Source organism: Zalophus californianus, chromosome 8 (genome assembly GCF_009762305.2).
Source record: "Zalophus californianus isolate mZalCal1 chromosome 8, mZalCal1.pri.v2, whole genome shotgun sequence".
NCBI lineage: Eukaryota > Metazoa > Chordata > Mammalia > Carnivora > Otariidae > Zalophus > Zalophus californianus.
The window spans coordinates 132,100,843-132,127,650 of NC_045602.1; the positions used below are offsets into that span (position 1 = coordinate 132,100,843).

The window sequence follows — 26,808 nt, forward strand, 5'->3', positions numbered from 1 at the left end:
CTAAATTATACCACCAATCGTTGACACTAATTGGATACTGATTATGTGCTAAGCACTCTGCACGCGGTATTGCATTTTGCGAATACCATCGGTAGTTTAATACATGTGAATAAGTGCCCAGAGAGGAAACTATAGTCTGAATGGCAGCTCCCGACGGTGGGAAACTTCTGGAGGGACACAGAAGGCTTTTCCTTTCTTTAGGTTTTTATAATGGTCTTAAGTGTTTAAAATAAGCCTGCTTTCTTGAATCTATCATTAACCCTCCCAAGAAATCACAACAAGGAAACACCTAACATGTGTGACCATTTGGCTCCGAGCTCACGACCGGCATCCCTTGGGGCGATCCTGGATGTGCCAATTGGTTTCTTTGGCTTGCAGAGTTTTTGTTTTCAAGTCTTTGGGAATCAGTTGCCAATATTTAAAAAGCAGGAGATTTCATTAACACTGCTTTCCAACTGCTAATGACAAACCAGACTGGGAACATCTGGTTGGTTCCTGTCGGCCAGAGTCCGCCATCTGCAAATGGACCCTTGGTCCCCGGTCCCCTGAAGGTCCTGCCCGCCTGCTTCCCTCCCTTCTATCACCTCCGAGCCCCTGGAGACCAGAGGCTCCCAGACTAGGAGTCACTTGGGTGCTTGAGAGACTCCTGATGCCTGAGCCCCCACCCAGAGGCTGCATTTCAGTTGCCGTCCAGTGGGGCCAGGCAGCGGGAGTCTGTCAGCAAAGCTTCCCAGATGATGTACTCAACAGTCAGGCTTGCTACCCACTCTGCGGGCACTGGAGTTTTTAGCCCATTTCTTCAAATCCAGCCTTCTATTCTGAGCAGGAATTCTCCAATGATATGATCAATATTAGTTTGTAGGGGGTTGTAAACCTCCTATGGGGGTTTCCATGTTCACTGGGCTCCAAGTCTTAAATGGAATCGACTTCAGAAGCACTGGATGGTAGAAATGTAGGCTTTCTGCCACTTGGTCATAGAAGATCTAAGGAGCAGTGCTGGAGCGTCCCTGGCCTTAGCTCTCCAGAGCAGTCTCCTAAAGGAAGCGTTCCTAAAGTAGTGCCCCAACTCGGCTGCCCCGAAAATGCAGATGCCTGCCCTCACACCCATGCAGATTCTGGTTTAATTGGTCTAGGATGCTACGCCTGCCAGGTGATCCCAATGTGTAGCCAAGGCTGTGAGCTACTGACCTGAATCTGGGTTTCCCATCCTCAGCACCACTGACCTTTGGGGCTAGATCATTCCCTGTTGTGGGGGCTGTCCTGTGCACTGTTTAGCAGCATCTCTGGACTCTAGCCACTAGATCAGTAGCCCTGAGCTGTGACAATCAAAAATGTCTCCAGACACTGCCACATGTCCCCTGGTGGGGCGGGGGGCAGGCAAATCACCCACAGCTGAGAACCACCTGGCGGTAGGTACCAAACTGGCCCCATACGGTGCACCTTGGAGGTCCTCAAAGACACAGGTTTCATAGACTCCCAGCCTTGTAATTTTGGATTCAGTAAGTCTTAGGTGGGGCCTTAGAGCCTGCATCTTTTTCTTTTTTTAAGATTTTAATTTATTTATTTGTCAGAAAGAGAGAAGGAGAGAGGCAAGCAGAGGGAGAAGCAGGCTCCCCACTGAGCAAAGAGCCTGATGTGGGGCTTGACCCCAAGACCCTGAGATCATGACCTGAGCCGAAGGCAGATGCCCAACTCACTGAGTCACCCAGGTGTCCCTAGAGCCTGCATTTTTTTTTTTTTTTTTTTTTTAGTATTTTATTTATTTGACAGAGAGAGAGACAGTGAGAGAGAGAACACAAGCAGGGGGGGTGGGAGAGGGAGAAGCAGGCTTCCTGCTGAGCAGGGAGCCTGATGTGGGGCTCGATCCCAGGACCCTGGGATCATGACCTGAGCCGAAGGCAGACACCCAATGACTGAACCACCCAGGCGCCCCTAGGGCCTGCATCTTTAACAAGCTCCTGGATGGATGCTGGAGGTTTGAGTACAACTGAAGAATCCCTGGGACAACAGCACATCATCAATAATGTCTATGTGATGAGCACTGAAAAGGCCATTTCCTCTGCTGTCATCCCCAAGTCTAGCTACCAGTAGCTAATGACCCAGTAGCTAATGATCTTGCTCAGCTAGTAGTTAGGTGACCCTAACTACACTACCTTGTTAGCGTCTGTCTCCGATTCATTCTCTTGGTCTTCAACTCTTTGTGGGACGCTCATTTGGTTACCCATTGTTCCTGCAATAGAGAAAAAAAGAGAAAGAGAAAAATTAAAACCCAAGACAAATGAAAAGTCTTATTCCCGCCTATGAAGTTAAGTGCAGAGAACTGAGAAGTTACTGTGGATATATTACCACAAGCCCAAGTTAGGTCAATTGCTTATACTTATTTTGGGGGATGAGAAAAGATTTGGGACTCATATATTCAGTAGAATTTAAGTCAAATGCAACCCCAGTTTTCAACTGCTGGGAGGAAATAGCTATCATTGAAAAGTATATTCAGTATAGATACCATTTTTTTCCCCTTCTAACCAAACACAGCTATGGAATCAAGGAGATTTTAGAATGAGGATAATTAAAATAATACTTATAATTTTTAGTATTCTCTGATCGTCAAACTGAATTAGATCCCTTGTTAAAAGCCCTCATAGCACTGGTTTTTTTGTTTGTTTTTGATTTTCATAGCACTCAGTGCTACTTGTAATTATATATTTATTTGGCTGTGTTTTCATTCATTTATTGATTCAAGAAATACATCCTGGGTACCAACTCTGTAGCTTATGCTGCGCCAGGCACGAGGGTTATGGCTATGCATTCAACAGACGAGGCCCCCTGACTTCACAGAGCTAAAGTCTGGTGGGTAGATAATAAACAAGACAATAAATCCATCAGACAGGCCAATTCTGATAGTTCAAGGCAGCATGGTACAATGATTAGGAATGCAGAGCCCGAGCAAGACAACCTGGCCTCGAACCCTCTCTCTGCTTCTCCTTGCTGTGTGTCCTCGTGTGAGTTAATTAGGCTCTCTGTGCCTCACAGGCCTGCTACAAGGACTCAATGATTGATGCTTGTAAAGTGGTGAAAACAATGGGGGGCTTGGTATAAGTAATATCTAAGTGTTAAACCCAATGGTTTAGGCAATGAACAAAAGTAAATTGGTAATATAACAAGGACCAGGCTAGGGCTCAGGAGGCAGAAGTTCTGGAATGAAGTAACAATGGATCCAGATTGGGAGGGCAGAACAGAACATTTAGCTTCTGTGTCCCTTCCCCAATACACTGTAAGCATCATGAGGCCAGGTCTGTCTGTCTTTACCTGCTGTCGTATCTTCTATTCTCACCGCGGTGTTTGCATTTATCAGGTGCTAATTATTAGTTATTGGTGGGAAGGAGGGACTTAATCATTGATAATTACGCCTCCCCTCGCCTGGACTGAGCTAGGCGTGTGCCCACATCATTACTAAGCCTCTTGAAAGCCTTGCTTTAATAATAATGATAAAAGTCAACAATTATTTATCACGTTCTCAGTTCCCAGCACTGGTTCCTAAGCATGCTCCCTGTGTCGGTTTATTGAACCCCACAGCACCCCTGTAAAACAGGTGTTGTCATCATCTCATTCTAGATATGAGGAAGTTGAGGCTGAATTACTTTCCAAAGGTCACCCAGGTAATGATGGCAGAGGCAAGATTCAAACAGGCTGCCTAGGCTCCTAACCACTGGAATGTTCTGCAAATTATTACCTCTCCTTCGAAAGGAGGGAATCAGGTCCCCAAAACTCACCCAGGAGAGACATCCAGGAAATGCAGAGTGAGAGTCTGACCCAGAGGATGCCTGGTCTCAGAAGTAGGGCTCTTTCAGACATTCTAGAGCCCTGCTGCCTTGAGACCTAAAAGTTTCTTTTTCACACACACAAATAATGTATGTTTGAGGAGACTCGGGCTCCTCAGCTCTGGTAGCTTTCAGAATAAAAGCCAGGACTTCTGATTTCTGGTTAAAGCAGCCCATGCGTCTCCAAGGATTCCCCCGGGTTTCTGGCCCACGGTATAAAGTTTCATGCCCTGGTAATAGACACACTGAGTCATCAGAAATTTCAGAGGCCAGAAGAGGGTCATAGATCTTACCCCTTGCTCTCTCGGGGAATTTGATCGATAACAGGATCTGGGGATTTTATGTGTTTTCTAATAATACCAGGTAATAAAGCTGAGCACTTGCTAACACATACAGGACGCTAGTTATTTTGCAAGACTTCCTATTTATAAAATCGACGACATGCATACTTACAATAGACCATCACTTCCATCTCTAAACAGGCATCACAAATATAATATTGAATCTTCAAGACTGGGGTGGGCAAACAACAGCTGTGGGCCAAATCCAGCCCACTGCCTATTTCGGTGTGGCCGGTGAGCTAAGAACAGGCTTTACATTTATAAATGGTTGGAAAAAAAAAATCAGAAGAAGAAACATAGATTGTGACACAGGAAGACTATATGCACTCCAAATTTTGGTATCCATAAGTAAAATTCTGGGGGTGATAGCCACGCCCATTCATTCACGTCTTGTCAACATGGGGCTGTTTTCATGTTACAAACGCGGAGTTGCAGAATTGCAACAGAGACTAGATGGTCTAAAAAGTCTGGCTTTTCCAGAATGTTTATCAACTGCTGCTGGAGATCACCCTGAGTGATATATACCTAGCTTGCGAATAAGAGGATTGAGGGAGCCGAGAGACAGTGTTGGTGGTAGTTAGACTGACCAGGATTTGAACCCACTGTGTATGAAAATAAAGATGACAACTCTAACAACCACCGTGATGACAAAATAGTGACAACAACAACCAAACTGGTGAGTGATTACCATGTGTTGAGAAACTATCTGAAGGGCTTTACTTAGAGTAAACTCATTGACTCCTTGTTGCATAATCGCAAAGCATGGGTACCATTATTTCAATTTTACAGACAAGGAAACTGAGGTTAGTACGTGTAAGGCCTTGACCAAGGCCACGCACAAGGATAGACACGCAGAAGATTATGTCACCACCTGAGCCCAGCTTTTTCAAAATTAAAAATGAGTCATCCATGGGTTTGCAAACTTTTCAAGCTCTTCTTACTCAGTTCAGATTCAGTCCAATTTGGGGGGCTACTTTCAAAAAATGTTTGAGGTCATGAAAGATCTCGGGCTGCAAGAAGTGTGATGTGAGCAGACAGGAGAACTTTTCATCCCACAGAGCTGGGGCTCCTCCGTTTTCCTGATAACTGTGGATTTGAAGTAGCTTCTTGGCATATTCAGGACCAAGTGAACGGAAAGGACACTGCATTCGCCCGTCTTTTGCAGGGATATCCTGGGTTCACAGAATATTGCTTCCCACCAGCAGTTAGAACATGGGTGTTTTGAAATGGTTCCTGCTCTTCCTTCAGATTTTGTACGAAGAGCAGGATTTACACGGGACAAAAACAAAAGGTTCCTGCCACCTATTGGCCATTGTCAGTATCAGCAGCAATGAATACAGTCAGCCTCCAGGGCGAGGTCAGACTGTTTGGGGAGGTCAAGGGGAACAATTTCACATTTATCAATTACAGCTTCTGTTAAAGGTTGGCTCGAGCATGGAAAGTCCTCCCCTGCCCTCAAGATAGGACGGCTTAATAAAACAATCATGATAATCACATCTGATGTGTAGGGAGAGTGAGCTGCGTGCCAGCCCAGCGCCGAACGATCGAGGTAGAGAGCCACGTAGCACGTAGGATAAGGATGAGAATGATCCAGGGCAAGTTACCAAGCCTTGATGGGCCTCGGTTTCCTCTTCTGTAAAATGGGGATAACAAGGGCGCCTGGGTGGCACGGTCAGTCAAGCGTCTGCCTTCGGCTCAGACAGAAAGAAGGACACTGCATTCGCCCGTCATGATCCCAGGGTCCTGGGATGGAGCCCTGTATCCCACTGGGCTCCCTGCTTAGCAGGGGTCTGCTTCTCCCTCTCCCTCTAGCCCTCCTTCCCTCTTGTGTTCTCTCTCTCTCTCAAATAAATAAATAAAATCTTTTTAAAAAAACTTTAAGAATGTGGATGACAATAGCACCCGCCTTAGGGGGTTGTTGCAAGAATTAAATGAGTTACTATATGCAAGGTGCAGGGAAGAGAGCCAGGCACACGGTGGGCACCATACAAGTGGTAGCCATGATTAGGGTTGTCATCTTTATTCTCATGCAGATTTGCAGGCAGTTTACTCCCAAGCTCCCTGATAGTGAGAATCAGCTGAGGAACACAGCATCACCTCTGACTCCCAACATTCTCTCACCAAAAAGTTGGGCTGGAGCCCTGGATCTGTATTTTTAGTAAATGCACAGGGGAGTCTCATAATCAGGCACACATGGAGAATACCATGATGGTGAGCATCAGTCCGGGCTGTCCTGGGAAGGAAGGTGTTCGGATGTGCAGGACTTTCCCGCTAAAACTAGGAAAGTCCTCCCCCCAGCCCCCCACTCCCCCACCAGGGCAAACCAGGGTGAGCTGATCTCTCTATAACCCAGCTCAAGGACTCGGAGGCAAGGCCTCTTTACCCCCAGTTAACGGATGGCAAAACTGAGGCTCAAGGTGATTCAGACAATAATTCCTGTCTGTGATGGGGTTTTCTCCAGTGTCTAACAAATGAGAAAAAATAATGAGACAAGGAGTTTTTCCATCAAGAAAGCTGTATTCATTTGAAAGAGCCAGTTTTTATTTTGAAAACAAACCAAAAAAAAAACAAAACCCCACAAAAAACCAAAGAAAAAAACAAAAACAAATTTGAAGGTGATGCCCTTTCTTTCATGAACCATTGGTGTTACTTGTTTTGTTTATAATGACCTATTCTGACATTAAACACCAGCCATGCCATATGGCGGGGCATTTTGTTTTTGAAATTGGACTCATGTTTGAGGCCTTAGCATTTTGAGAACACGGGGTCAGTCTCTGTGAGGGGTCATTCAGATAGAAAGGGATTTTACTTCTCCACCTCCGGCTGTGTCCTTGAGGCCATAATCAGTGGATGCAGGAGAAACGGGGGGGGGGGGTGGATTTAAATCCCCGTGCCCAGGCCCCAGCTGGGCCAGATCCCTCAGATTTTCCAGGGTGGGGCCCAGGGCACTAGTACGTTTTCAAGATCTCCAGGTGACTTCTGTGACAGCTGGGCCACTGTTTTGGATATTTTGGGGTGTACGAGCTTCCCCTGGGCCAGGGACCTCCCCCAGATGCTGCCTACCCTGATACACAGAACACGGATTCTCAGATGGAGGAAGGGCCTCTGCCTTCGGGCCCCATAATCATTGTCTGCCCAGGCATCTGGAAACCTCCCCAATCTTTTTTTTTTTTTTAAGATTTTATTTACTTATTTAATTGACAGAGAGAGAGAGACAGCGAGAGAGGGAACACAAGCAGGGGGAGGGTCAGAGGGAGAAGCAGGCTTCCCGCGGAGCAGGGAGCCCGATGCGGGGCTTGATCCCAGGACCCTGAGATCATGACCTGAGCTGAAGGCAGTCGCTTAACCAACTGAGCCACCCAGGTGCCGCAAACCTCCCAATCTTGTCAGGGTCGTCTTTGTAGGTCCTCTGTGTTGTCAGCCTGCAAATGCGGGGGAGCCTGGGTCTCCAGCTGTCCTTCCCCGAGAATGGGTGTGCAGGGCCCGCTGGCTCCAGCCAGCCTCACCCTTCCGGGTGACTGTGGAGATGTGAGGAACTCAGGCCCCAAGGGAGGAGCGAGAGGGCAGCCTGTCTTGGGAGCAATCTCTCTCTCCTGCTTGTCTGGGCGCTTCCACCTCACCCTGAGAAAAAGAACTCTGGCACGAGCCAGGCCTCCATAAATCCCACAGTTGCGAGGCTTTGGGCAAGGCACTGGGCCCACTGAATGGATTTTTTTCTTGTGGCGAATGACAGTATTGCTAATGATGGCGACAATAACCAGGTTTGGAGAGTTTTCTCTGGGCTGCGCACTCCTGATCTGCATGTGTGGACTTGCCCTGGTCCCTGCAACAGCCCTCTGGGTTAGACACTGTTCTTCCCTCAATTTTCTGCTGAGAAACCGAGGACAGAGAGGCTGTGGCACTTACCCAGCAGCTCTTGCTCAACACAGTTTTGCGGGGAAGGTTCAATGAGGGACGTGTGTGCCCTATATGGAGCCAGCCCCCGACACGTGGGACAGAGAGAGGTACACACCCAAAGTCTGGGATGTTTGGCCCTAATTCTTGGACTGTATATTTTATATTTTGGATCTTGTGATATTTCTTAGTGAGTTACATTATTCTATTAAAATGTTTTCTTGGGACGCCTGGGTGGCTCCGTGGATTAAATGGCCAATTCTTGATTTTGGCTCGGGTCATGATCTCAGGGTCGTGAGATCAAGTCCCATGTTGGGCTCTGTGCTGGGCGTGGAGTCTGCTTAAGATTCTCCCTCTGCCTCTGCCGCACTCACACTCACACTTGCTCTCACTCTCTCTCAAAGAAACAATGTGTTCTCTTAGGAATACGCGGGTGGCTCAGTCGCTAAGCGTCTGCCTTCAGCTCAGGTCATGATCCCGGGGTCCTGGGATTGAGCCCCACGTCGGGCTCCCTGCTCGGCGGGAGGCCTGCTTCTCCCTCTCCCACTCCCCCTGCTTGTGTTCCCTCTGTCACTGTCTATCTGTCAAATAAATAAATAAGTCTTAAAAAAAAAAAAAAGGAATATGCTTCTCTTTCTTATTCACAATAACTTGAAAGCAGTGTTTTCGGAACTGGGGACTATATTTTACCCTCCAGGGGACATTTCTGATGGTCCCAGCTCAGGGTAAGGGGGCTGCTGCTGGTGCCCAGTGAGTGGAGACCAAGACGCTGCTGAACATCACGCAGGGCACAGGACAGCCCCCAGCAGAGAATGATCTGGCCCCAAACGTCACCAGAGTGAAGGTTGAGGGATCCTGTTCTGGGGGCCGGACTTAGCAGTTTTCTCCTCACACTTTATGTCCCAGCGTCCCCTAGTGACCTACATTTCTGAGGAGCTGGCCGGGGATCTAGTCCCCGGTGGTGAAACAGGGTAAACTCTCTGTCCCGGCTCACACCAGCTGTGGGCATTAGCTTCAGCTCCTGGTTGTAAGGGTGAGCGGTGGAGAAAGGATCATGGCGGGCTCATCCTTATCGCTCTCATGTGAAGCTAAAAGGAGTGCAGTCCACATCGTGTTTAGCCCAGTGGCTGGTGTATAGCAGTTAAGGACTAAAGATTAGCCATCATAATAAGGGCCAAATAAAATGTGCTGTACCTTCGTAATAATAATACTTAGTATTTCCACAGTGCCTGCTCCATGCTGGACCCTGCTCTGAGTGCTTTCTTATATGGATATATCACATCCTCACAAGAACCCCACAAGGCACGTGTTTATATTATACCATTTTACAGATGCAGAACCTGCCCGCAGGGAGCCTACGTTTCTCTATGGGCTGAACTGCTTCTCCCTCCAAATTCGCCTGGTGAAGCCCTAACTGCCACTGTGTCCGGAGACAGGGTCTCTAAGGAAGTAATTAAGTTAGAGGAGGTTAGTGGGGTGGGGCCCCGGTCTCAGAGGATTAGCATCTTTGGAAGAGGAGACACTGAGAAAGCTTGCTCATTCTCCACCATGTGAGGACACAGCAGGAGGACAGTGGAGGAAGAGAGCCAGGAAGAGAGGTCCCACCAGAATCAGAGTCTGCCAGGACCTTCGTCATGGGCTTCCAGCCTCCAGAGCTGTGAGAAAATACATATCTGTTGTTTAAGTCACCCAGTCTATGGCATTTTTGTTATGGCGGCATAAGCTGACTAATACAGGTTATCTGCTGGTAAGTCAGTAACTCAGGCTTTAACCCTTGGCAGCCTGGTACTGCAGTTCAAACTCTTAATTCCCATTTTTTTTTTAAGGTTTTATTTATTTATTTGAGAGAGAGAGAGAGCACAAGCAGAGGGGAGGCACAAAGCAAGAGGGAGAAAGAGCCTCAAACACACTCGGTGCTGAGTGTGGAGCCCACTGTGGGGCTCGATCTCATGACCCTGAGATCAGAACCTAAGCTGATACCAAGAGTTGGTCACTTAACCGACCGAGCCACCCAGGCACCCCTTGCTTTCTCTTTCTTACACGTCCTCTGCCGTGTAAGCTATGCCTTTATTTTATTAAATATTTCTTTGTAATGTAATACACCAGAGAATATAAAATACTGCATATCTGTTTGTGCAATAAGAAATTAAAATTATGACCAGTCAAGGAATGTGGTCTGATCTAAAGTCAATGCACACTTGAGGAGGAATGCACAACTGAAGGGTCATCAACAATCTTCACAAAGATTTAGCACAAGGGCTTGGCAGTAGTCAGGCGAGAAAACGTTAGTCCTTCCTAATACTATTTATTTCTCTTACAAATGTTGTGATCCCATTAGCTCCGTGGTCTGTTCCCCAGGTGAATTAGCCACCCCAGAATTTGTCATCGAATTCCTCCCTCCTCTTTTACACCAGTGATTAGTGTTCATGTCATCTCCTTGTAGTTAGAAGTTAACAACAAGCCCTCCTCCAGGGAACAGATTCAACCGTAAACACAGGACAAGCTGCCCCAGAGAAAGCATTTCTGAAGCTGCCTTCCAGCAAGGAGCTAAACGACTGTCAAATGAAAAGGGGAGGTTCTTGAACGGTGGAATGGCGACAGGATTAGTCACCAAGTAAGCAGAAACACCTTTGATCAATGCCATGGAATGTAAACGAACTGTGGGTCCTCCTTACCACCCAGTTGAGGCCCATGCCAACATAGCCATCTGGCACACCTGGCAGAGCGAAGTCTCTGCCCCCCAACTCCAAAGGCAAGATCAAAATGAGTAAAGAGACCAGACCTGCTCTGTCAGGTCCCATGACCTGCCTCTCCCTGCATTCCCCAGCACAGTGCTGGGTGCAGTAGACACTCTGAGGGCCTCCATGTACAGTGGGACAGGCTGCCTCCTGCACAAGGGGGCATATGAGGACTGAAATCCATCCTTCATTGTGCTCCCCAAGCCCTGTGCCCTAGAATGGACCGTGTGGGCCCAGGGGAAGAGGTACCCTTGTCAAAATCGCACCGGGTGTTTCAGGAACGCTCGGTAGTTGATGTCTTGCGGTGGGAACACTCAGTTATGTGTGTATAAATGGTTAATGTGCCTAGAAGGCTTAGAGCTTACTATCTTATTCTTAGTGTTGCACCAAGCAGCTTTCAGCTAATAGTGTAGTAGGTAGGATTATCTGAAGGCTTACTCGGAGCCAGGCAGGGCCTGGAGAGGCACCAGGTGCAAAATGCAAGGAGGCATTCCTCTCCGGTTTGGGCAGGGGCCGAATCTGCACTTGGGAATGAGCGTCCCCTCCTCCAGCCCTGGATTTTGCCTTCAGGGGCCTTGTTTGCTTCACCCTAGTCCAGCCCTGGGGTGAGGAACGTTACTTGCATTGTCTCTGTTTTTCCTTACTGCACCCCATGATTCCCCCCAGTACACAGATAAAGAAACTGAGGCTCAGGGATGCATTCCTCTCACCTCTAGAATGCAAACCCCATGAGGACAGGTGCCTTGCTTGTTTAATGGATGTTGGTGATTAAATACATAATGGATGTTGGTGATTAAATAGATAATGGATGTTGGTGATTAAGTACGTAAAGAAGAGTAACTTCCGTCCCCCCCAGATCAGAAGGCTCTAAAGAGGCAGAGCTGGGGTCGAACCTGGCTCCAGTGACTCAGGCTGTCACATCCTTAACTATTCCCAGTGCTATGCAGCGGTGAGAGGAGCTGCCAACAGCGCAACAATCAGCAAATGTGTCACTCCAGCAGGACGGATGAGCCCGCGTGGAGCGGAGTCCTCGACCCCCTGCGCCTGTTCCATCTCTCTGTGCGAGCATCTGCTGTCGTGGGAAACCAGCCAGGATGGGTCCAGACGGGCTGCTTGCTCTCCAAAAGCACATGCCTTCTTGGTAGAAAGACAACCAACTGTTCCTGAGTTTCAGAAATCTTGGGAAGAAAGAATCCTCCATGACTGGGGACTTGGGCTTGTTCTCCTCGCTCCCCCTTAAAATAGAAGTAACTTTAGCACACTCCTCTCTTGGCTTATTTTGCCGGCAAAGCAGGACAGGTACACCCCAGGCCTGAAGCCGGTGGTGTCCCAGCAAGCCCCCCGCAGATGGTGGGGTGAATTAGGCGCTCGCCCCTGGTGCAAAATTTAAGGGGATGCCTGAAAACTCAAGCCTTTGAGACGAAGAATGTATTTTAAAACGGCATTTAAAAAAAAAAACACAGTGATGCTGTTACCGACCCTATCTTTACTTAACCTGCTATTTTGTACATCGTGGATGTTTTGGCATTATTTTTACATTTTTAAATACTGCTTTAAAATATAATTTATCTTGGGGCGCCTGGGTGGCTCAGTCAGTTAAGCATCTATTTATTGATTTCGGCTCAGGTCATGATCTCAGCGTTGTGAGATCGAGCCCTGTGTCGGGTTTCACGCTGGGCGTGGTACCTGCTAAAGATTCTCTCTCTCCCTCTCTTTTTGCCCCTACCCCCCCATATATATATAATTTATCTTAATGACTGAGTCTCTTGGTGTCTTTTAAATTCTGCACACCTCTGTGTGTGCCTCACTCACTTCACTCGAATCCCGAATGGATTGGATCTCAACTCCATTCTTTGAGACCTGGAAGGAGTTCCCTGCACTGCCCCTGCCTCATCTCCCGAACGGTCAAACAGAGATGATGATGGCAATAGAAATAAGTGACAACATTGATTAAGAGCATAGGTGTCTCACGAAGTAGTCTCAGCCCTCACAAAGTTTGCGTGTATCTCGACCCTACGACTGCGCTCATTTTACAGAAGAGGAAATGAAGCTCAGAGAGGTGAAGCAACCCACCCAGGGGCCCCCAGCCAGCCCGTGGCCTCTGGCCCCAGGGCACCCACCCTCTAATCACCTTGACGCTTCAAGGCAGTAAGGAGTTTCAGAGGGCAATGCCGACTTCTGGAGTCCTGCAGCTGGGATTTGAACCCAGCACCTACCTCGAAGGATGGTTTTGAATGTTAAATAAGACAATTTATGTAAACAACCAGATTCACACAAGGAATCCTTCTCCCTGTCTCCTCCATGTCCTTAGACCATGCCCCTTGGCACAGACTCAAAGTCAGCTTTCCTATGGGGGATTCTAGTCCTGACAGTGGTCCCCAAATCACTTAGCATACCCCTTTGTCTGGTGATTTTTCACCCCAAGTCTTACACTCGAAATGGCTCTCAATATTCCCATGCAAATTGGAGCTATTTCTGTTGCTTCGTACCTGACACCGCCTACATGGTCACGTAATCCTTCTATAACCCATTTAGGTAAGGCTATCTTTGGATCCATTTCACAGATGGTGAAACTGAGGCTCACACACACCCAGGGCCACACAGTGAATCAGTGGCAGAGCTGGGGTCGAACTCAATCCTCTGATGCCCAGTGTCTATATTTCACTGCCTGCCACAAACAAGCCTAATCTGGAAGTCCTTACCTGTCGAGCCCCTGGTGGGAGTGTCTTCAGTCCCCTGGAGTCACCTGGAGCTGCTCCTGCTCAGGGTGCCTTGTCTCCAGCTGGTGCTGCCCAGTGCTAGGCAGTCAACTGAGCCCGGCTTCCTGCCCTTTGCTTCCTCATCCGGAGCCTGCTGGCTGAATACACAGAGCAGGGCAAACACCAGTCTGGGTGGGGCCCTCCTCTCTAACATCGTCCTATAGAAGCAGGTTCTCTTCCTGGATGTGGGGGCTGTTCTCACCTCTCCAATCAAAACCGAGCACCTGATTTCTCTCGCACTAATGCCTCCCTGGAACTCCAAGCATCTGCTCACCCACTGCATCTGCTCAGGTTGACCTGGGTCACTGATTCCCTTCTCCAGTAACCACGGGCCATGGTCAGAGCCGGGAGAACACGTTCTGTAGGGTTTTGCAGTTCTGCCTGCCTTTCACCTTCATTTATTCTAGAACACCTCCACCACCACCTAGCCACCTAACTGGAAGGAACTAGCATCTCACCCACCGCACTGCCCCCAGTCACAGAAACATCACTCCCAAAGGGCTTTGGACCCCAGAAAGCAGGTAATCTAAGGGTGGCTTATTGCTCTGAAGATGGAGGATGGCTTTGGAAGGGCATTCTTTTTCTCTGCAGGCTAGAAATTCAAGACAGCCTGCTGCAGGGATATTTATTGAAGTGTCTCACAAGGACATATGTAATACAAGATGGGAGCGTCCATTAAAAATAGCAAAGGAAGATAGAGAAATAAGAGTGGGTGCATCAGTGTGTGCATTCAGGATCAGAGATAAATACGCATGTGGATTTACTGGCTTGCTGTGATGGCTTCACAGATATGGCTTTGAGCTCCCTAACAGCCCATGCAAAAAGAGAAACATGGCAAATACTATATTCAGTGTTCTTGAGAAAACATGCCAGAGAAATGCAAACTACTAATTATTGTGGCTTGATTCATTAATGTGCTCACTCAAGCGCCCATCATGAATACTTGCTGCGCACCAGGCTATATATAGCCCTGGGCTTAGAATGGGGAGGAACAGAAGCCCTGTCCCTGCACCGCCCCTCCCCGGGCTCATTGGAATTGAACACAGAGTCCTACAAATAAACATAGAGTTACAGAGTGTGATCCTCGTCATGAAACAAAGCCAAGGCTGCTCAGAGAGAGAAACAGGGAGAGCCAGAGAAAGCCCCTTTCAGAAAGCAACGTTTCAGGGACAGACATACTATTTAAGCAGATAGTGAATTCACAATTGCACATCCCACAATGTGGGCTGTAAACTCAATTCTAGCAAGGCGCTCTATCTTTAACTCTGGAATGTAATAAAACCAATTATTACATTATTAAGCATCTGCCATGCACACATACTGTGCCAACATAATCACAGAGGCAGTCTGGCCCAGAGGCTCAAGAGCTTGGGCTCCAGGCCTGGGTTCGGATTGCGACTCTGACCGGCGGGCTGTGTGGTGGTTAACTTAGTAACAGTGGATGCAGAGCCCCTTGCTCTAAAAGCGGGGAAAAGTACTGTTCGAGGTGCTAAAATGGGGCTCAGTCAGTTGAGCGCCTGCCTTCGGCTCAGGTCATGATCCCCGGGTCCTGGGATCGAGCCCCATGTTGGGCTCCCTGCTCAGTGGGAAGCCTGCTTCACCCTCTCCTTCTGCTGCTCCCCCCGCTTGTGCTTGCTCTCTGTCAGATAAATAAATAAAATCTAAAAAAATATAGAGAGAGCATTTCCTTTTCTCCATAGTCTCTCTCTCTCTTGGCTTCTTAGGTATTTCATTTGCTATTCAAAGTTGTTCTAAGTAAGGAAAAAATAAAATGTTTAATTATTCACGTGAATTTTACCATTCATCCACATACCGTGCAGCGCTGGTGTTAAATGCAATGCATTCACAGGCAGAATCCCGGGAATCACACAACTCGTATTTTGTAGCTTGTATGAGCATATGTATTTCGTTCTTACTAAAAGCAAATGGCACACAAACATAGTCAGTGATGTTTATTTCACTTCTAGGTACTCGCACATTTGACCAACACCCTCCACCTTGAGTTTGTTGATGAGTAAGGAAGGGTTAAAAGGAAAAGCCATGGATTGCCCCATCTCTCCCTTTCTGTGACATCATTTTCAGCCCATTGGCTGTTACAGGGAGGTGACATGAGGAAGGAAGGATAGAACAGAGTTCTTTTGTTGTTCATGTTTTCAAGAATGTGTTGCTTTCTTTGTGCATCTGAAATGATCTCCAATTTGGATAGAAAGCATGACTTCTCAGGGCTGTCAGCGTCCCTACACTCACCTATCTTGTACTTGCGTGCGTCGAGGCTGGCTGGTCACCCACCCACCGTGGGTCCTCTAGGATTCTCTGCCTGTGGGGCATCATGAATGCTATGTGTGAATGGGATGCAATGGACAGTGGGCATGTGCATCGCGCATGTCTTCTCTGCTCACAGATATGCCTCAGGGACCGTCAACTTTTTAAAAAGACTTTCCTTTTTTTCAGAGCACTCATACCCCTCCCATGCACAGCCTCTGCCATTGTCAACATTCCCCACCAGAGTGGGGCATCTGTTACAACTGATGAACCTACATGGACACATCATAATCACCCCCAAGTCCGTAGTTTAGAGTTCACTCTGGGTATTATGCATTCTGTGGGACTGGGCAAATATATAATGACACGGATCTTCTCTTGTATCCTACAGAATAACACCACTGCCTGAAAGATCCTCTGTACTCTGCTTATGCATCCCTCCTCTCCCTGACCCCTGGAAACCATTAATTTTTTTTAACGTCCCATCCTTTTGCCTGTTTCAGTGTCATATAATTGGGCCCATACAAGATGGAGCCTTTTCAGACTGGCTTCCCTCACTTAGTAATCTACATTTAAGTTTCCTCCATGGCTTTTCATGGCTTGATAGCTTGTTTCTTCTTAGAGCTGATTAATATAATAATAGTATTCACCTGCTAAGGATGTCTTGATTATTCTCAAGTGTTGGCAATTGTGAACAAAGCTGCTATAAACATCCACGTGCAGGTGTTTTGTGGACATACATTTTCAACTCCTTTGGGCAAACACCAAGGAGCACAAATGCTGGACCCTCTGGTCAGAGCGTGTTTTGTTTTATAAGAAGTCACCAAGTTGTCTTGCAGAGTGTCTGCACCATTTTGCTTTCCCACCAGGAGTGAGCGAGCGAGCGAGTGAGCATTCCTATTGCTCCATATCCTTGCCGGCATGGGGCATCACTAGGGTGCTGGGTCTGGCTGTTCTAATAGGTCATCCCATCAGATTTTGTTTCCCCAACACAAGTTCAAAGATAAAATCATTCAGAATTTCAAAATGATGACCCCAGAGCATTCAACCAAGCTCAGGGCCCTGACTGGAGGGAGGTAGCAACGAGTCCTCAGAAGGACGAACGTTTTGGTGAAAGAATTCACTTCCTAGTGTCCACCCCACAGGTGCTCACTAAGAAAAGCGTTTTTCTCAGCCATACGTACGTTAGGTGGTGTTCAGAACATCAACATCTCCTGACTCAGTTTGCATCTTAATCTTCTTGCTTTACAATCTCCACCCCTCTTCAAATATTGACAAACTCACCAAGTACTGCTTTCCCAGAATCTGGATTGCAGTCGGTCGCTCTGTCACAAGGGGTCCCCTGGAAAGCTGAATCCTCTCCGACGTCCTTCCCGGGTCTCTCCCCAGCCAGCCTTGCCAACACTCCCTCCTCCTATGTGCAGCCCTCTCTGTCCTGCTCAGCCAACTTCAGCCATGTTTTTGATCACTGAGCCAGAGGTCCTGCATGCCCACCCTGCTTTGGCTGAGACAGAAAATCTAATAAGCACCTTTGTTTTTTTGCGTCCACCCATCACTGGGTATTTTTCAGATCACTTTCTTATACATTATCCAGTGTGTTTCTTATAATCCTCACACAACCAGTATCTATTTGGGGAAGGAGGAAACAGAGGCTCAGAGAAGAATAATGTCTCAGAGTCTACAGGGAGATCAAAGCCATGGCAGGGACAGCACAGCCTGGAGGGGCCACCGAGAAAGTGCATGAATCTTCACAAACTGGCAAGGAAATCAAACCGTGTCAGACCCCCACAATTTCAGGCATTGGGTTCTTTCCTTTCACCATGAAAATGAATGGCTTCCATGCTAAATTGTGTTCTTGGGGGTGGCAAGAGGAGAGGAATCTCTTTTCTGCCATTTTTCTAGCTTGTTCCAAGTCTTTCTTACTGTGAACCTAGGATAAAATAAAACTGCAGATCCTGCAAGTTTGCTGATGTGCTCTGCTGCAGAGAGACTTTGGTCAGAAAGCTGTTTTAAATTAGAAGCATCTGTAAATACTCCTGCAAAGGGAGTTGGAAATATGGGATGATGAGGTGCTAATAATTTTCCCTCATCATGTGGACTCTCAGGAGGTTTTCCTTCTTGCAGTGAATGAAATAAGAGGTGGTAAATACAGACAGGAGGGCAGGCAGGGTCTGTTTTGTTTTCTCTTCCTGCTTTCAGGAAAGTGGGTGGGAATTCCTGAGCAGCCCTGTCAGTAAACATCCTTGGTTTTTCCTCACCACATTAGAGCAAACAGGAGCTACAAGACGGAAGCCGACTGGAGATTTCTTTATGTGGGGCTTCCAGAACGGAGAGAAGAAGGTTCCTGTGCGAGAGAGACCCAGGCAGCTACTGTGCTCACTATGGCTCTGTGGGTGTCAGGGTCATTTGAGACCCCAGGAGCTGTGACCCCCTCCACCCCGGTCTTGAATGATGGGTGTGGATTTCTATGTCAAATATTTTACTTTATTAATATTAACACTACAGATTCAAGATGATCTTCTCAAGGCAGAGTTTCTACATTTTCCTCTCCCCTTCCTGATCCATTAGCTTAGTCCCATCACCAGAGTGAATGGGAGCACATTTTCAGGGAAAGTCCTCCCCTAACCCAGAATACACCGCTTGAGAGCCCAGAGCGAACTGCACAGGAGCCTGATTTTCATATTTGCATATGACAGGTGGACGAGATTCTCACAGCGAGGGGAGCAGAGAGCTGAATGCCGGCTATATTCATGCAGGACTGAGTGGGGTGCAGACCCCGTCCTTTGGTCCTGTGGCCGTTCACTTAGGATCAGCCTGGTGTCATCGTCATCAACAGTGTGTGGATGAATAGAGCCCACGCCAGATGAAGCAAACTTTCAGAGGGTCTCTTTACAGAGGCTCAGGAGGCAAACAGAGGGACGGGGTTCTAATCCCAACTCTGGCATTGACAAACATGTGGCTGAGGTGCCCTGCCCAGCCACCCCTCCAGGACCAACTGCTCATTCCCAGCTTCTGGAAGAGTTGGCTGTAGATGGCTCTTTCTCCTTCTGGAACTTGCCCTCTCCCCAGACCATGTTCCTCCCTGGGGCAGTCAGCCTCCAAGACTTGGTATAGAGAGGAAGACCTGGTCCGCCTGCTTCAGTGGGGGGCAGCTGTCAAGGGTTGACTTAGCCGGGAGCTCCCCATCTGATTGAGGGCATAGGGAGACCATACCCCAGTGTCCACCTCCTCCAGTTGCCCAATCCTGCTTCCTTCTCTCCTTCTCGGGGTGACTCAAAACAGCACACCTGGATGCACTCCCTGCGGGCAAATCCCCATCTCAGAATCTGCTGCCCGTGGAATCAGTCTATGATGATGGCCCTAGGAAAATTGATTTTTTTTTACATTGAAATGCACATGGGAAAAATAGAATAATTCAAAAGGTCATCTAAAAAATGCAAACAAACAACAACAAAAGAAATGGAGCTAGCTGTCCTAGGCCACTTCCCTAGAGCGACCCACTTTGCTTGTGTATGATTTAGATGGTGATTCTCAAAGTGTGGTCCAGGAATCCATGGCTATCCTTGACCCTCTCAGGGAGCCCCTGAAGTCATACAATCTTCCTTATAATACTGACAGGCTATTTGTCTTTTCCACTCTCATCCCCTCACAGGTGTAGAGAGAACAAAAATTTCATTGATAAGATTTCAGGTTTCACACAGCAACTGACTTTCAGAAGCTATCACTTGTCAAGTGTAGGATCATGGCACACTTTATTATTTAAAAAGATGATTAAAATTCTTCTTCCTCTTCCAAGTACAGAACTGTATGGGGCTGGATTTTCTTCATGTACGTGAACCCAAACAACTTATGGAAACATACTGAACGCAGAAACAGATATGAGAATCTAGCTGTCTTCCATTAGGGCAGAAGTTAAAGAGATTTACAAAAATGTAAAACCATACCATGTTTTTTGCTTTTTCCCCCCCCTGTTTTGGAACAAACCAAATAGTTGGAAACTATTGGAAAAAATAGTTATTTTTCATCAAAATGTTATTTTTGTTAACACGGAATGGGTTTATTATTATTATTTTTAAATGAAATAATATTTTAAAATTCTTACCTTTAATTTCTTATATGGTTAACATTGATAGCTCTAACCAAAATGAATAAAAGTATATTGGGGTCCTCAAGAATTTTTAACAGTGTGAAGAGTTCTAAAGATCAAAACTTAAAAATCTGCTCCTTCCCCCCACCTCATTACAGAAGGAATAGATGTTCCTTATTAAAGATACAGGGAGCAATATATAAAAGAAATAATAATCTATAATCCTCTCACTGAGAAATATTCTCTCTTTTAGTATTTCTCTTCTTCCATATCAATATCACACATATATTAGTGATTCTGAAAGACTGTTTTAAAGCCAACATCTTATTTGCTTGTTTACCATCCTATACAATGCTGAATACATCGTTTAAAATAGGGTCAGGTGTCCCTTTGAGTGACTATGCCCTGGATGAATTAATCACCTGGCCATGTTGGACATTTAAGTGTTTGACACATGACATGTTCTGTTGTTATAAACACGGCAGAGAGATGAACAACTTTGCAGCAATATTAATGCAGCTATGTTCTGGAATTTTCTCTTAGAAGCATTTCCCAGACGTTAAAATGTTGGATCAAAGGGTAGTCATGTTTTAAAGGCACCTGATATGTGTGTGTGTGTGTGTGTGTGTGTGTGTGTATCCAAATTCCTCTCCAACTAAATGATCTCCTGTGAGCCGGGGGCTGGGTCTCTATCACTCAAATCTGTATTTCCACAGACAGACAGATGGATGAATGAATACATCAATGTGTAAGCAGGTCTGTTTCTTTGTGTACAGCTTAAAATCGGGCATTTGCATTAAAAAAATTATTTTGTATTTGCTTAGTAAAAAACGATGGTCTTTCGTCAGTGTTCTGTCTTGTAAGTTTTCCCCTTGGTTGCACGAGGTTGAAAATGTCATTATGTGCTTACAGGACATTTGTATTTATTCTTTGTCAGCTGCCAACACAACTGAATCCTGACACCCAACTTCTTTCTTCGGCCAGCGCTCAAGCTCTGCACTGATCGGGTTTCATAACTCCTCCAAGTTAGATTACAAATAAATTGGATGAGGGTCATGATCTCAGTGACTAATTCTCCATGATGTTGCAGAGGAAAGAGTGCTTTTTATTTTTTGATGTAGTGTTCCATGATTCACTGTTTGTGCATAATATCCAGTGCTCCCGGCAGAACGTGCCCTCTTTAATACCCATCACCAGGCTAACCCATCCCCCCACCCCCCTCCCCTCTAGAACCCTCAGTTTGTTTTTCAGAGTCCATCGTCTCTCATGGTTCGTCTCCCCCTCCGATTTCCCGCCTTTCATTCTTCCCCTCCTGCTATCTTCTTCTTTTTTTTTTTTCCTAACATATATTGCATTATTTATTTCAGAGGTACAGATCTGTGATTCAACAGTCTTGCACAATTCACAGCGCTCACCATAGCACATACCCTCCGCAATGTCTATCACCCAGCCACCCCCTCCCTCCCACCCCCCACCACCCCAGCAACCCTCAGTTTGTTTCCTGGGATTAAGAATTCCTCATATCAGTGAGGTCATATGATACATGTCTTTCTCTGATTGACTTATTTCACTCAGCATAACACCCTCCAGTTCCATCCACGTCGTTGCAAATGGCAAATCTCATTCCTTTTGATGGCTGCATAATATTCCATTGTGTATATATACCACATCTTCTTTATCCATTCATCTGTCGATGGACATCTTGGCTCTTTCCACAGTTTGGCTATTGTGGACATTGCTGCTATAAACATTGGGGTGCACGTACCCCTTCGGATCCCTACATTTGTATCTTTGGGGTAAATACCCAGTAGTGCAATTGCTGGATCGTAGGGTAGCTCTATTTTCAACTGTTTGAGGAAACTCCATACTGTTTTCCAGAGTGGTTGCACCAGCTCGCATTCCCACCAACAGTGTAGGAGGGTTCCCCTTTCTCCACATCCCCACCAGCATCTGTCATTTCCTGACTTGTTAATTTTAGCCATTCTGACGGGTGTGAGGTGGTATCTCATGGAGGTTTTGATTTGGATTTCCCTGATGCCAAGCGATGTTGAGCACTTTTTCATGTGTCTGTTGGCCATTTGGATGTCTTCTTTGGAAAAATGTCTGTTCATGTCTTCTGCCCATTTCTTGACTGGATTATCTGTTCTTTGGGTGTTGAGTTTAAGAAGTTCTTTATAGATTTTAGATATTAGCCCTTCATCTGATATGTCATTTGCAAATATTTTCTCCCATTCTGTCTGTTGTCTTTTGGTTTTGTGGACAGCTTCTTTTGCTGTGCAAAAGCTTTTTATCTTGATGGAATCCCAATAGCTCATTTTTGCCCTTGCTTCCCTTGCCTTTGGCGATGTTTCTAGGAAGAAGTTGCTGAGGCTGAGGTCGAAGAGGTTGCTCCCTGTGTTCTCCTTTAGGATTTTGATGGACTTCCTGTCTCACATCTAGGTCTTTCAACCATTTGGAGTCTATTTTTGTGTGTGGTGTAAGGAAACGGTCCAGTTTCATTCTTCTGCATGTGGCTGTCCAATTTTCCCAACACCATTTGTTGAAGAGACTGTCTTTTTTCCACGGGACATTCTTTCCTGCTTTGTCAAAGATGAGTTGACCATAGAGTTGGGGGTCCATTTCTGGGCTCTTGATTCTGTTCCACTGATCTATGTGTCTGTTTTTGTGCCAGTACCATACTGTCTAGATGATGACAGCTTTGTAATAGAGCTGGAAGTCCGGAATTGTGATGCCGCCAGCTTTGCTTTTCTTTTTCAAGATTCCTCTGGCTATTCGGGGTCTCTTCTGGTTCCATACAAATTTTAGGATTATTTGTTCTATTTCTTTGAAAAAGGTGGATGGTATTTTCATGGGGATTGCATTGAATGTGTAGATGGCTCTAGGTAGCATTGACATCTTCACAATATTTGTTCTTCCAATCCATGAGTATGGAACATTTTTCCATTTCTTTGTGTCTTGAGGAAAGAATGCTTTTTAGTTTTTTAATTTTTTATTTTTTTTTATTTTTAAAAAAATATTTATTTATTTATTTGAAGGAGAGAGAGAGAGCACAGTGGGAGGGACAGAGGGAGGGAGAGTCTTATGCAGACTCTGCACTGAGGTGGATAGAGCCTGACGTGGGGCTCTATCTCATGGCCCAAACCAAAACCAAGAGTTAGACCCTTAACTGACTTCACCACCCAGGCACCCCAGGAAAGAGTGTTTTTTAAAATAAATTAACTGCCAACATTTAATAAGCAGGGAGTTGCATATAAAAATTCACAGTTTTAATTTCTTATTGAAAAATACAAGGGTTTGGCAATATTCTCTAATCACAACTGATCGGGACTGAATGTTAGCTGTGCTTTCTAAAGGGACATGTGCTCTCTAGTTTACCTGGGTCCCCACGACTTCCTCTCTCTCTCTCTGTCTGGCCCCGAGTCCCAGCATCATTTGCCATTTATCCTCATCACCGAGCTGCCACAAGTTATGTAATCTAATATATAATACATTATATTTATATGTATAGAAATATGATTGTATACACTTGACATGCAAAATGTGTCTGTATTTAAAACTGCAAGGATGCTTTTTTTCATGTACTAGTTGTGAGAATTTAGCTAAGTCTCTTAACCTCCCTGAACCTGACTTCGCTTATCTATAAAATGGGAAGTTGTAACGATTGAAAAGTAGTATGAAAGAATAGCTCAAAGTCTTGTGTCGGATTAAAAAAAAAATAGCACAATGTAGTAATTGTTCAGCCAACAATAGGTTGACATAGTAGCTGGGAGGTGAAAGCAACTGAAATAGTAATACAAATATTCCCACTTCATAACTATTATATTTTTTAAAAACACACAAACTCTGAAAAAATGCCCTGGCATCAAGTTCTTTTTCAGGTGGAAAGTTTATACCAAAGTGTGTATCGTGTGCCCTGGGTCTTTTTGACCCCAGTAGACACTTGAGTCTGTGAGTCCTGACCAGGCAGGCTGTCAAGTGATGTCCATACATTTTCCTGTTGCACTTGAGGAGATCACCTAAGGGGAGTTTTGTGAGTGTTTTTCCTTCCCTTGGAAGAAGGAGATTTCTCAACTGTCCCCACCACGGGGGTGGGGGATGTTTGGGGAGCCATACCATTCAGTACTTGGACAGATTTAAACAGAAACCTAGAAAAAAAGATGGCAAGTTTTTCACAGGTGGATGTGAATATTCTCAGCATAACCAGATTTGCATTTTCTTCCTCCTTGTTCAGGGTTTTCCACATGCGAGTTATTCACCGCTGGTTCTGCCATAACTCCATGCCACCTAAACTCTTATGTATATATTTTCTTTAAACTGACTCAAATCTTCCTTAATGTGTTTAAAAAGGAACATGGATGTGGCCACCACAGAAGGAAAACCAGTACTATTTCCCACAAATAAAAGGTACCATTAAAAAAATAATGCAACAACCTTAAAGAAAGATCTGACATTCTAGCTAGATTCCTTTGCCTGCCCAAGATCCGCACCCGAGTCCTACTCATGTTATTAAAAGATGTTAAAGAAATTCTGGCATCAAACCAAGACTTTCTCCTTGACGCAATGAGAAGCACTAAATCATAATTGAAATCAAGTTGCACAGGGAATAACGTTCTCACTTTCTTAGTGATTTAATGTTATTTAAAGCTCACTTTATATACCATGTAAGTTTGTCTTCTCTATCATCACTGGCATGTAGTCCGTAATTTGTGAAATGCTCTCCTAGTGAACTAATAATAATTTATTAATTGAAGTGAGAATATTTGTATTACTATTTCAGTTGCTTTCACCTCCCAGCTACTATGTCAACCTATTGTTGGCTGAACAATTACTACACTGTGTTATTATTATTTTTTTTTAATCCGGACACAAGTCTTTGAGCTATTCTTTCATACCACTTTTCAATCATTACAACTTCCCATTTTATAGATAAGGGAAGTCGGGCTTAGGGAGGTTAAGAGACTTAGCTAAATTCTCACAACTAGTAAGTGAATAGAGTTGAAATTCAAATGCAGACCTGATATTACTTATAATATGTTGATGTTATTTACCCTATAGACCAGCTACCAACTTCACTAAGGTTTTGCTCCTCAAGCCCCCACATCCTCCATTAAGAAACCGGTGGTGTTCCAGTAGCTTTCCCCTGCAGAGAACTAGGCTAGTAAACTCCCTCCAAGTGTTATTCTTCTTAGGAACGAGTGCAGGTGAGGTTTCGACTCTTGGGACCAATCACAGATGTGATCCACACTGACCTTTATTTTTATCCAAGTGAAATCTGCTTAAAAAGAGAAAAAACAACCAGACCATCTTGAAAGAGAATAGAAGTCCAAAAATGACACAACGTACATTCTGAGAAAAGGAAAGTATGGCCTGTGCATTCTTCCGCAGGAATGGATTTACAGAATTTTATGGACCAATTATAGTTGAGAAGACTTCATTTCTTTGAATCCCAGAAGATGGAGAATCCTGTCATTCCTTCCTCAGCTGCCTCTAAGAGGCATCTATGTGTTTGTTCATTCACGGTTCCATTCAACCATCCACTCAATCGTCCATCCACCCACCTACCCACCCATCCATCCAAGTACCCAACCGTTTATTTATCCACCCATCCACCCATCCATCCAGTCATCATCTATCCAGCTGGCCAGCCATTCATCTCTTCTTCCATCCATTCATCCATCCAACCATCCATCCATCCATCCATCCATCCATCCACCCATTCTTTTTGCTTTCAACATTTATCAAGTACTTAGGTACAGTGTCTGTACTACATGTTGAGATTATAAAAGGACACAAAGATGAAAATAGTATTGTCACTGTCTGGGCCACAGAATAACAGGGAGAAACATATGTGTATAATCTGGAAAAAAATGTTCAAACAGCAGTCAGCAAAGGGAAATATGAAGCTGAGGATGAGATGCCCTATCTAAGCCTAGGGTGGGGGAAAAAGCCTTCCTGAAGGGAAAATCTTATACATGAGAGCTGAATAAGAAGTGACATTGGTGACATTCACCCACAGGGGACTGGCAGGGTAGAGAAAGTTGTTTCTAGCCCCGAGAGTTGCATATGCAAAGGCCCTGCACACATAGCACTTCTCGTAGTATAATGTTGGTTTATGAGGGGCATATGTGGCCCTTGAGGTTTTGAGACTTGCCTCCGCCTTGGTTGATCTTCCTGGATATTCAGATTCTTGCCTGGACTCCCTCTGCTTAAGGACTTGGATTTTCATTTGTGTTTGCCTTCTGATGTTGGCTGAATCTCGGTCAATATTGTCTCAGTTCATTTGGCACCAGGATTAAATGCCACAGTATTACTCAGAGCAATTAACCTTTAGTGTTCAGCCCAGCAAATCCACTGTATCCCTATCAAAAAAGAGACTGGGCTTTTCTCCAGCTCATTTCTCTTGGCCTAAGAATGCCTGTTGGTAGACATTTGGTGTAGAATTCTTTTGCCTGAAGACAAATGTTATGGAGGTTCTCCCGGACAACTGAGGTTAAACCAGTACAGGATCTGCTCTTTGGATTGTCTTGGCATCCTCATGAGACTATGATCCACCCCCACTTGTTTTATGGTAAGCCTGAGAATTGAAAACCAATATGTGTCCTTCACTCTTTTGCAAAGGACACAACTTTATAGCATTGAGGTACACATCGATAAGTCGGCAGACAACTCAAACCTAGCACTCTCAAAATACTATAGTGCCTGACATTGACTTCATTTGAAAATTGAGAAAAAGTGGGCTTGGAATTGAAAAGTCTGTGTGATCTTGGGCAAGTTACTTAACTTCTCTGGGCTTCAATTTTCTCCACTTGTAAAAAGGAGATGATACTAGTGCCCACTTCATGAAGTTTTTATGAAAACTAAAAAAGTTAATATTTGTAGTGTTCAGAACAGTTCCTAACATAGAGTAAG

At 45.5% G+C, this 26,808-nt stretch overlaps 1 protein-coding gene across 8 annotated transcripts in view; it reads right to left on the minus strand.

The window, feature by feature from the left end:
- The window catches only part of BCAS1 (brain enriched myelin associated protein 1), a 94,469-nt gene extending 80,896 nt beyond the window's left edge, over positions 1–13,573 (minus strand). For 7 of the 8 annotated variants that reach the window (XM_027621410.2, XM_027621409.2, XM_027621402.2 and 4 more), the window contains exon 1: positions 2,154–2,230. In XM_027621410.2, coding sequence (XP_027477211.1) covers positions 2,154–2,225 — 72 coding nt within the window. In that variant the 5' untranslated portion in view covers positions 2,226–2,230. Of the gene's footprint in view, positions 1–2,153; positions 2,231–13,493 lie in introns of those variants that run through there. The other variant, XM_027621401.2, reaches the window with a different exon arrangement.
- Between the last annotated feature and the right edge of the window lie 13,235 nt (positions 13,574–26,808).